The 11,922-nt window shown below is 36.6% G+C and overlaps 1 protein-coding gene across 3 annotated transcripts in view; it reads left to right on the forward strand.

Moving 5' to 3' along the window:
- Positions 1-11,617, forward strand: part of PIAS2 (protein inhibitor of activated STAT 2) — a 73,766-nt gene extending 62,149 nt beyond the window's left edge. For 2 of the 3 annotated variants that reach the window (XM_078153272.1, XM_078153274.1), the window contains 3 exons: positions 2,790-2,923; positions 6,238-6,275; positions 9,361-11,617. In XM_078153272.1, coding sequence (XP_078009398.1) covers positions 2,790-2,923; positions 6,238-6,275; positions 9,361-9,549 — 361 coding nt within the window. In that variant the 3' untranslated portion in view covers positions 9,550-11,617. The remainder of the gene's footprint in view (positions 1-2,789; positions 2,924-6,237; positions 6,276-9,360) is intronic. The other variant, XM_078153273.1, reaches the window with a different exon arrangement.
- Positions 11,618-11,922: the final 305 nt, after the last annotated feature.

Raw genomic sequence — 11,922 nt, forward strand, 5'->3', positions numbered from 1 at the left:
TTGGAAAGGCCAGTATCGAGTCCTATTTTCAAGTGCAAGGGTTATAGTCAAATAACTTGTGCACCCAGGACTGAGACAGGTATTTTCACCCATATTAATGCATGCCACGTTTTGGTAGTGTAGCCAGAACCCCAAACATTATTTAACTTTGACACATTTGTTGTAGGTGATATATGTGTCCTCAGAGCACAACATTAAATATAGGTATTCCACGGGAGAGATCATCCAGTTCAACTATTGCCACGATATTCTGCCATCTGTACAGTTAGAGAAGAAAGGCCAATATGACGGAGGAAGTTAGTGCCAAAATAAAAGCCAAGATGTTGAGGGTGAGGCCCTAATTGAAAGAAAAACTCCTCTAGCTTGTGAGGAACTAAGGTAAAGGAACAGAAATGAAGACAGATAAATTATTATGTACCCCTTAATACCCAGAGATTTTTGTTAAAAGCTCTACATAATGGAGGATCCCAATCTGATAGGCGTGTGTGTGTGTGTGTGTGTGTGTGTGTGTGTGTGTATGTGTGTGTGTGTGTGGCATTTGGAGTTAAGTGACTTGCCCAGAGTCACACAGCTAGTAAAGTGTTATGTGTCTGAGGTCGGATTTGAACTCAGGTCCTCCTGATCCATGGCCAGTGCTCTATCCATTGTGCTACCTAGCTGCCCCATCTGATAAGCTATTAAGAATGATTTTTTTTTTAGAAAGTCGCAATTCTTTAGGCATTAAAATTTATCTAACTTTCAGTTTGTTTCCCAAGATCAACATTCATATGCCTCAAGGAAGAAGAAAAAATAAGCTTTAAATAAAAAGTGTGCTTAGCTCCATGTCTACACTCTTACCCCATTGCTTTTTCCTACCTTGTTCAATATGACTTCATCATAGTGCGTATTTCTCAGCAATTCATCAAATGGCATCCTATGAAGTCTCTTTATTCCTAACTCAATAAGTTTTTTACAAGACGTGTTTTCATATTTTAGAAGGCAGCCTTTGCTCTCATCCCCTAAAAAGCTTTGTCTGTTGCCCCTAGTATTTTGCTCTTACCTCAGGTAAATTCTGCTGCATGTGTTCTCCAAATGGTCTGTTTAACCCTGTAGAATTTAAATTCCTTGACTAGTTTTTATTTTCATCTTTGTATCCCCAGTGCCTACCACAGTGCCTTGCATGTAGTAGGTACTTAATAGAAGCTAGTTGAATTAATTAATTAATTAATTAATCTAAATAACCAAGTGATCTCTAAGCTGCTATTTTCAGAGGATCCTGGCAGTATTTATTTCAGTTGCCAACACAACTAGAGATGCATTTCTTTTCATTTTAAAATGGACTACTACACTGGTTGTAACCATGTTGTTGAGATAACCTCTGAGAGTAGTAAAAACTTGCAAACCATTTTCTTTCCAGGTTTAGAATAAGTTTAAAGTCCAAGTAAAAGTTCATAGTATTATCAATGATATAAGTTAAATCAGTTTATATAGCTAGTTGTTTCATAAAGTTCTTTGAACATGAAAAAACACTGTAAATGTATTGTTTCTTGACTTCCTTACTTAATAATTTAAACAGTAGTCACAGATCAGTGGGGTGCTATGGAAGGAACTCTGAACAAGACACTTTTGGTCTGGCTTCAGCTTTGCTGCTAACTTAGCTGTGTGACTTTGGTTAAACCATTTTGCTACTCATGACTTCAGTATCCTTTTTTAGAAAAGGAGGGGCTTGACTAGCTGATCTTTAAGATTCTTTACTCCAAGATTCAGTAATTCTTATAGCAATTAACTGACAACTTTTGTATTCCTTTGATGCCTTTGGTGTTAATTGTCAGCAAGATGGCTGATATCAGCCTTGTGGTCCAAAAGCAATTGTGAAGGTTTTATATGTATTGAGGCTGTATTTCTTGCTTGTGAACTTCCAGTAAATTTTTATGGCTTAAATAGGAATGCGTTTAATTTAGACAACAAAAGGAAAATAGTTATCAAGAATTTAGAGGAATAAAAGAAAATCTTGTTAAACCTGAGTATTTTGAACTGTGGCTCATACTAAAATGATAGTAAGTAATACTTTATCTGTTTGATTTGAATTTTTAGTAGCCAAAACAGTTCATTTGAAAAGTGCAGATCTTCCACAAGATGGTGTGCGGTCTTGTGCCAGGTTTATTGAACATTAAGGCCTCAAGTATTAGCCTGACATGGACGTTGCTATGGTTGTCATGTTTAGCATTTGTTTGTCACACCATTTCCTGTGTGAGTTTGGGTTTAGCAACCATTGAGGCAAACCCAGATCTCTTTTCACTGTAGAAAACAGATCACTGTAGAAGATCAGGATACTATTTAAGTACTTTGGTGAGAATTGAGAAAATTTTCTGGCTGTGCTGTTCAAAAAAGGCCACCACATCCCTATACTCTTTGGTGCTAGTCTTGAGTTAATTCAACCTGAACAACCCCTCTTGTTCTAAATTTCCTTCTACATACACATATATGTCAGTGAAAGCATATATCTAATATGTGTGTATGTATGTATATGCATTTATATGTTTATATTATTGGATGGAAATATCATAATGACTCAGGCACTGTACTTTGTTTTAATGCCACCTTGCTCTTATGTCACAGCTGCTGTTGAGAAACAAGATACATTCATGTTATAATGAAGACTTATGAAAGATGAGATTAGAATGCAGTAACAGTGTTGTGAGTAGCCACTATATAGTTGTGTTGCAACTGAGAACGACCAGCAGTACAGCTCTTTTCTCCTGTAAACTAACAGCCAGATTGCTTGTAATTTTTCATACTGTTTAAAACAGGGTTCTCATGTACCAGCCATCTACTGTCAGGGTGCCCAATGTGACTTCGGATGCTGCTATTCCACCTTCATTAACAGATTACTCAGTGCCATTCCACCACACTCCAATATCAAGTATTTCCTCAGATTTGCCAGGTATGTATTTTGTTAAGATTTTCCTCTCTTACTTAAAAGTGTATATTTTAAAACAGACTTACTTTTAGAACAGCTGTATTATGTATTATTTAAAATTTTAATTTTATCTTTCATCAGTGGATCTGTGACCTAGCTATTTAACTTCGTCCATTAGCTTATTAGCTCTGTGACCCTGGCCAAGTCATTTAACCTCCATTAGCTTCAGTTTCCCCTACTGTAAAATGGGTCTAAAAATATCACCTACCTCCCTGAGTTGTTGCAGGAATTAAATGAGACATTTGGAAAATGTTTGCACAGTACTTGGCACATAGTAAGCACTTAATAAATGCTCCTTCCCAGTAATCTTAGATGAAATACATTTTTGAAGGTTTATAGATGACATCTATTAGTCATTTTAACAGGTCATATCTTGATTCCCTTGGAGGAAGGCAAGTGAAGTAGTGGGAAGAAACTGTGCTTAAAGTCAAATGACTGAGTTCAATCTCAAGTCTTCCACATTTGTGGACTTGTGTGACTTTATACAAGTCACTCAGCCTCATCTAGAATGCAATTAATAATATTATATTTATCTTGCCTAGCTTGCAGGGTTGGTCCAAAGATTAATGAAATAATAGATGTAAAGTGTTACATCAGTGAAAGCTACTATCATCACTGTCTTCCCAAAGCTTTCAGAACAGAAAGATCACTCCCTGATTGAGGATACATAACACACATACATACACAACAGAAACAGAGATTTATAAGATATATATCCTTTATGATGAATTTACTGGTTAGCTGTATTAAGGGTAGGACAGGAGTTTGTACTGTCAGTAGAATGTGTCAGCATATTTATTCATTATGGAGGCTGCACAAGTACTGTTTTATTCCCTCCTCCAGCTTTACCCTGTTCATCCTGTTTTCTTAAAAGGGCTCTTAGAATGTACCAGCTGGTTCCACAGTCAAAATGCTTGACATTTAAGTTTGTCTTTTTCTGTGAATGTCAGCTATAATATTTAGAAATATAACTGAGGTTGCTGAAATTGTCTGAGTAATAAGATTTCCTAGGTGAAATTCATATTTTCAAATGAATGTTGCCTTCCTCGAATTTCTCCCCACTAAAGCACACAGACACACTTGTCAGATAATACACTTTATGTTCAAATTTTACACAAGTTACTGCTACTTACTCTGCCTTTCTTCTTCTGATTCAGGATACATTTGATGAACTATAGTCCTTGTTCTCTTTCTTTTCACTTTTATTTGTTGAAAGAACATGAAAATGATCTGACCTAAGTTTTGTTTTGTTTTTTTTCTAATGAGGTTTTTGGTGATGCAGTGGATAGAGCACTGGGCTTAGAGTGAGGAAGATCTGAGTTCAAATGTAGCCTTAGATACTTACTAGTTGGGTGGCACTAAGAAAGTCATTTAACCCTATTTACCTCAGTTTCCTCATCTGTAAAATGCATTGGAGAAGGAAATGGCAAATCACTGCAGGATCTTTGCCAAGGAAACCCCAAATGGGGTCACTTGAAGAGGCATACACGACTGAAATGATTGAGCAACAGCAACAATAACACTTAGGTTTTTATTGTATCCCAAGTACTAACTTTCTCCTGGATTTTTATCATGGTATTTTATCATAGGATTTGTTCAATTTTTGTTGCTTTAGCCCAGTACGATTTGGACACTTAATGAGTTCCATAGATTTTATTTATCTCATTATATTCAAATCATGATGTGGAGGCAAAAATGTTGAATTGAGAATTTGGAGACCTAGGTTTTAGTTTTGGTTCTCCTGCTAAGTAGTCATAGGAATTTGGGCAAATCACTTCCATTTTCTGAGGCCTTTAGTTTTCTGAGATGATTGGATTAAGTGCTCTCAGAGGACTTTTCCAGGACTGAAAATTGATGTCACTTTTTGGGAAATACTTTGAAGCGGCTGAAATTATATGCATAGCAGATAATTAGACTATAACTTTTAAAGTTCAGCAGCTTTGAATCTCATTTATCACCAGTTATATAAATACTCATTGTGTGAAAAACGCTGCTCTGACCTGGAAGTGGGGAGCAAGTATTAAAAGAAATACAAGCCACAGTTTTTGATACACAAGCATACATGCACACATGCCTTCCTGTGTGTGCCAATAACGTACATAACATAAAGATATTGAACATATATGAAACCCATATATGTTAAACATGTAAAGGTGAAGTGTTTTTTCTGTATGCTCCATGTCAGCCCCTTACATCTCTAGGACCTGAGTGACACTATGCCAGGGCCTCATAAAAACCAGTTAAATTGCTCTTGCTGGTGCTACTTTGAAAGTTAGTGGCCACGGCTGTTCTAAGCTCAGGGGCTATAGGAGGATGTTTCAGATTGCCTGTACCATTAGCAACCTATATCCCTAGCATCCAGCTTTGTACATAATAGTTGCTTAATAAATGTTTGTAGAATGGAAATGAATGGAAGATGAATAGGACTGGTAGGTTGGGCTCTATTTTCAATTCTTGTTGTTTTTTTGAGTGTAGTTAAATGTCTTTTGTCATTGCTTAATTTTCTCTAGATTCAGTGGCTCTGGGGCGTACTAATTTAAATGTATTGTGTAGATGACTGACCTACCTATCTGATGTGCTCTACACAAAATGTGATTTAAAAATTAAGAATTTTGGGGCAACTAGGGGGTGCAATGGATAGAGCACCAGCCCTGGATTCAGGAGGACCTCAGTTCAAATATGGAGTCAGACACAACGCTTACTAGCTGTGTGACCCTGGGCAAGTCACTTAACCCCATTGCCTACCCCCCCCAAAAGAAGTTTTTTGAAGTTTTCTTTGAAACATTTGGGCAGGGAGATGCATATGTCACTTGTGTGGGGAACTTGTACATGTTCTTATTATATTTTAGAGTAGAGGTTCTTCCCCAAGTATTTGTAAAGTAGTGCAGAGAATAATGTGTTAAGGCTAGTAGGTTAATTATTAATCAGTTTTGCTTAGTTGTTGTTAGTCATGTCCATCTCTTCTCAACCTTGTGAACCACACTGTCCATGAGGTTTTCTTGGAAAAGATATTGGAATGGTTTGCTACTTCTTTCTCCAGTGGATTAAGGCAAACAGAGTTAAGTGACTTGCCCAGGCTCACATCTAGTAAGTGCCTGAGTCTGGATTTGAACTCAGGTCTTATGACTCCCAGCCTAGCACTCTATCCACTGAGCCCATCTAGCTGCCTTCTAGTTTCACTTAATATTAAATGGCTTAGAAAAACAAGCGGATTCTTAGAATTAATTCCTCTTTTCTAAATAGAAAAGATTACTGCTAACATATCATTTTCATTTTAGGTTTGGATTTTCTTTCCCTAATTCCAGTTGATCCACAGGTATGTTACCTCAGTTTAGCAATTAATTTGCATTTCATTTGGATATGATGCTTTAAATTAAGAGGCCAAATTTGTTATTTTGACAAAGTAGTATAACATTAGAGCTCGCAACTCACTTGTTCACACTAATTGAGGTAATTTAACCTTCAGAATCCATTTTAACATATCCTTAGCTTAAAAATGTGTGTATATTTCCTGAGAATGAGGGAGCCAGGAATGTGAGGGAATGAAGTCTGGGGGTTTGTTACATGGTCAGGCAAAGCTGACCTAGTGTTAGAAATATACCACATAGTACACAGAGAACTGAGAAGCTTGAACAATAAGATTTGTTCAGCCATGTTTATAAAGCTATCATGTAAATTAATGTATCTGTGACTACAGTAGGCAAACCTTTATACGTGTATACATATCACTGTTCTTTTCTGTTTAAGATAGCAAGTAACCTTTCTGCTAGATTGTCAGGGTCCAGGCATAGCAATAGCCATGCATGCCAAAATCAGGTTAAAGGCCTTGGCAAAAGAGAAGGAGGAAAGAAAAGGAAGAAGATAAGAAAGGGGAAGGGGAGAGAAAAAAAAATTGTAGAAGAGACCTACTGGCTCTTACTCAGTTACACAAGGACATAAAATTTGCCTCTTTTATAATTTGATACTGTGTACTTGACCACATTGAGTTCGTACAATGGGAACATTGGACCTGTGCTTAGAAGCATTTCAAGTCAAATGAAATCTAAGTCATTCCCTATTTTCACTTTCTAGTAACTACTGTATCAGTAAGTTCTGAGGCAAACTCATCTATGTACATTGCTAGGTTATCCTTTAGACTTGAAGGGAGTATATGTTTCATTGTGAACATCTCTTTGGATCAGACTGCTCAGCTCTGGGGAGTGAAAATTGAATTCCTGAGCTCTATTGAGTAAATTTTGTGGCTGGTGGTAGTTTGGTCAAAGGATGGTCATAATGAAGGTTCATTTTCATATAAAACAATCAACATTGTTTCACCATCCTTACTGTACACTTAATCCATAGCTATTTTAAAAGTAAAATACATTCCATTAGAAGGGTAAACAAGAGGAACAAAGTAATTAATATAAAATGGCTAGATCATCACAAACCCATTTCTAGTAATTAGAAAATTAAATGTACCTGCTAATAACACATCCAGAACAACCATTTTGGAAATGAAGGATAACATATTTTTACTAACGCAGAAAAAAAAAGGAAGGGAACTTTAATAGTAAAGTTAGGGCTTGAGGAATACAAAGAGATTGTGATGTTTGACAGATTTTTTCCCCCTATGATGTGAGAAATTGGGAATTAATTTCCTCCTCCTCTCCCCCCACGTTCTTCTGTCCTTTTAAACATTTGATAGTTTCGTTTATAGTTCTCAGAAGCTACTTAAAAACTTTACAAATTCACTTTGTATATGATCACTTTTTTGGTGAGCCTAGATATTTCTAAATAGTGAAAATGTTCCACTTTCTTAAAATAGGTACTATGCATGGCTGGCATGACACTTGTGAGGAAGCCTACATATTTCCTTTCAGAAATCTTTACACTTGCAATAAAACCTAAGGTATCTCCCCATTCAGTGCATTATAGATTTTTATTTGATTAAAAACTATACCTTATATATAAAAGACACATCATGTAATATCTAACCATTTTTTTTTCTTTTTTTGGTGAGGGAATTGGGGGTTAAGTGACTTGCCCAGGGTCACACAGCTAGTAAGTGTTAAGTGTCTGAGGCTAGATTTGAACTCAGGTCCTCCCGACTCCAAGGCCAGAGCTCTGTTCACCTAGCTGCCCCATATCTAACCATTTCTTGCTCTTAATATGTAGTATCTCAGTGGACATTCTATTTTAGAAGTCGTTTAGTCATTTCTGCGTCAGTAAACATATGTCACAACTGAAATCAGCTGGCCAGCTTTCAGTACAGCACACATTTAATAAATATCTACTCTCTGATAGTCGTTAGGGAAGGTACAAAATTTGGCTACAATGCTCCCTACTTCATGAAAAGTTAGGATAGATGGGATCAAAGGCTCAGGTGGTGGGGTCATCCAAAGGTCTAGGGAGGCCTGGATGCCTTTTTCTTTGAGATAAGAAGGGAAAAGGGAGAACGTGGAGAATGGTCTTGGAATGTTTTAAGTAATGGAAGAGGTAACCATCCATTCAGATAGTATTTGGTTGTCACAGTGAAGTGTGCAAGCTCAGTCATATTCTAAGTGTGGGAGGTGCTTTTTGATGGAGGGGCTTACAGAGAGAGCAAGTATGAGAAAGGCAGTGAGAGTAGAGGAGAGAAGGATTGCTGAGCAGTGCTGAGAAAGCCTGGCTGGGTTGTGTTGCATATGACCTTAACCTTAACTAGAAGATATGATTATAGTAGTCAGTTAAATTTAGTTACGTTTATTAAACACCTAATGTATGTAGAGCAATATTCTGTACACTGAGAAAAAGACAGAGTTTAGAGAAGACATGATTCTTCCCTTCAAGGAGTGCATAGTCTTATAATATACATAGAAACAAGTCCTGTTGGAAGTCTTAAGAGGAAAGGTCATTACTAAATGGGGGAATTTGGGGAAAGAGTCATAGGGAATGTTGAATTTGAGGTCAGCTTTAAAGCTGTTCTGCAGTTGGGAAAAGGAAGAATGGTACTCCAGATTATCATCCAGGCCTGAAAGAACAGGCAAATTTTTAAGGCCACTTTATACTTAATCAGCATCATTGAAGGTAACTATGTATTAGTTCTCCCAGAATATGTAAGATGCTCCTTTAGGCTATGTTAATTAGCAGCTGCTCTCTGTTCTTCAGGTTTAATCCAGAGTTGTCTGACTAATGCTCATCAGTGTCTGTTTTGTGCCTTAAGATAAATTAGTCATTGATGATATTGGTAGGGCTTTCTAATTTAGTTGTAAGCAGTACTTAAAAACAAAATATTATGTAAATTAATGTCATCTTATGAAACCTTGAGAAAATTTTCATCTCTGCGTGTATAGGCATAGGCCAATGAGATAATGTGAAATTCAGTGTTTTGTTTAAAACCTCTGTAATCTCTTGCTCATCATCACCATCATTGTTGTTTCAAGCAGTACTGTCCTCCTATGTTTCTGGATAGTCTTTCCTCAACCCTGTCAACAAGCAGCACAGCTGGAAACATCATCACATCCACAAGCCCACAGGAAAGCAACACTCATGTGACTTCATCGGGCAGGAGTGAAACTGGGGTGATAACCAGCAGCGGGAACAACATTCCAGACATAATCTCATTGGACTAAAGTGGACTCATTGGACTACAGGAGTAATTAGCCAGTGCTGCTCTTTCTTGCATCTCTGGTCCATGGAATCTATTTTATTGCCAGTTAGTTTGATATTTATTGAAAAGACAAATGGATTCTGTTACCTTCTGAAAATGGAAGAAAAAAAGATTATGTGCGGCAAGAAGTAAATTTAGCTTTGAAGGATTTTTTTTTCTTATTCATAAAATACTCTGAGTATTAAATATATTCAGCCGCATTGCCATCTTTTAAAAAATGATTTGTTTCTTATGTTGCTGGATGGATTCTACAAACTGGTTAAAAGTAAGTTTTTGGTTGTACTACACAGCAATAAAATTATGTAAATAGTCAAACTTTTTTTCTAATAAAAGGCAATTAACTTCTAGAAAAAAGTATGCCCACATATTCTATGTGAGAGTCTCCTTTGCTGAATGAGTACTTTTCACAGGTCTATCTAACTTTGACAGTAAGGAATCCTGAAATGAACCTGGCTTACTTTATATCTATGCTGTTAGAATTCTTCTCTTTCTGTTTCCCATTAAAGAGAAATAACTCATTTCCCCCCAGATTGTCATTGACACTGTAATATTGCTGATAAGAATGCAAAATGAAATTCTGGTATTTGGATGCGTATATAGAAAGATCACTATGCAAAATCTGCCACAGGCATAATATGTTTAATGTTGGTGGATGTACATTCCAGGTACCTCATGACACATATTGGGAGTTTTACTTGTTTTCTCAAAAAGGAAACACTGCACAGCTATTGACTGAAAACAGTCCAGCCACAACTTTGTGGGATGGGGTGGAGACTTGGGCAATAATTGACTGAATGTTAAAACACCAAGATATTTTCCCTTTGTGAAAATTTGCAGAGGAGCAGGGATATTGGGGAGGAGTTGGGAATAAGAAATCTTAATTTGTTTGCAGAAGCTTTATTTTTCTCTTTCATTTTATGGTATAGGATACAAACACCCATGATCATAGTCTAGTGCTCAGGAAGGTTAAACTAGCACTGAAACCTTTGAGAGCCTTGAGTCACACTTTTTTTTTTGGCCCAAAGAAGCCAGTTTCCTGTAGGATATTTGTTTTCTTTGTCTAGTTTAAAATAATTTGGAAAACTTGGTTTTTCCACTTGCTGAATTTGGTACCCTTAACCTTTAATTAACTTTCTTTGGAAACTACATCATGTTCTTGGCTTAATTTAATTAACTTGAACAATTTGTTGGTTTTCAAGGATTTAAATTACTTCAATACTGCTCTTTAGTTTTGTGTATTATTCTTTTCCAAGATGCAGTCATTTCACATAGCTTTGAATCTAAATCTCTTCACTGACTGCCATGCAATTGACTAATCTTTTTATAAAACTGAGATGCCTTACTGAGTACTTGTGAACTCTTGGCACGTTTTAACCACTGTCAGAGGGAGAGCTTCGTCCCAGTCTGTAAAATAGTCAACTGCATATGAACGACTGTGGGTCATAAGGTCATAGATCTAGAGCTAACAGGGGCCATGTAGTTCAGCTTCCTCCTAGTTTTATACATGTGGAAACTGAGTCCCAGGGAGAGTCTAAGTGACTTGCCCAAGGCTCTTTCCACATGACTTCAGAAAATCACCACTGTCCCTGGTTGGTTTTTGCACCTTACTAAGCTTTGCTTGTTGGTTTTGCTTAATTTCTCTTGTGGACTATATTGAGTTTATACAGACTTAATTTCAGATAGCTTATTAGATTTTTTTTTTAGGCCTTCAACTAGGTGGAAAACACCATGTGACCTCTTGGGGATGGTTATTGAAGATGGAAATAAAATGAAGCAGACACCAATTGTTATTCACAACTTCTTTTTCATTACTATTTATCATGCTCCTTTAGCAGGTTTCCCATCCATGTGACAGTCCTGTTTCAAAACAGAAATTAATACTGCTTTTCCAAGAAGCTTTTCTGTGGCACCATGCCAGATTCTTCAGTTATTACAGCTGCATTGTCTGTCTGCTAACTTTGTAATCAGATAGTAGTAGTTTCCCAGTTTGTCTGACATAATTTGTTTAATAAAACATGATGTATATTGTTGATCATTCTGTTACCTTTTAGATGTTGACATAATTATCTTTTCATTTAACCAGCAGGTTTACAGTAGGTTAAAAGAAATGACTCCTAGAAATTCATATTTGGATGTTTCCTTGGCTCTTATTGTTGACTCTTGAATTTCAAAAGCTTGCATTAATGTTTTTTCCTTTTTGCTATTCCATGCTATTCTCATCTAGTACTTCACCTTCTGAATAGAATTTTTAGTTTTTCTAATGAAAGGAGTTATTCAGAGGCCATCTAGTTCAGCCTGTTCTTGGATAAGAATCCCTCTATCACACCAATACATA

The sequence above is a fragment of the Phascolarctos cinereus genome, unplaced genomic scaffold (assembly GCF_003287225.1).
Source record: "Phascolarctos cinereus isolate Bilbo 61053 unplaced genomic scaffold, phaCin_HiC Scaffold_4;HRSCAF=312, whole genome shotgun sequence".
Classification (NCBI taxonomy): Eukaryota; Metazoa; Chordata; class Mammalia; order Diprotodontia; family Phascolarctidae; genus Phascolarctos; species Phascolarctos cinereus.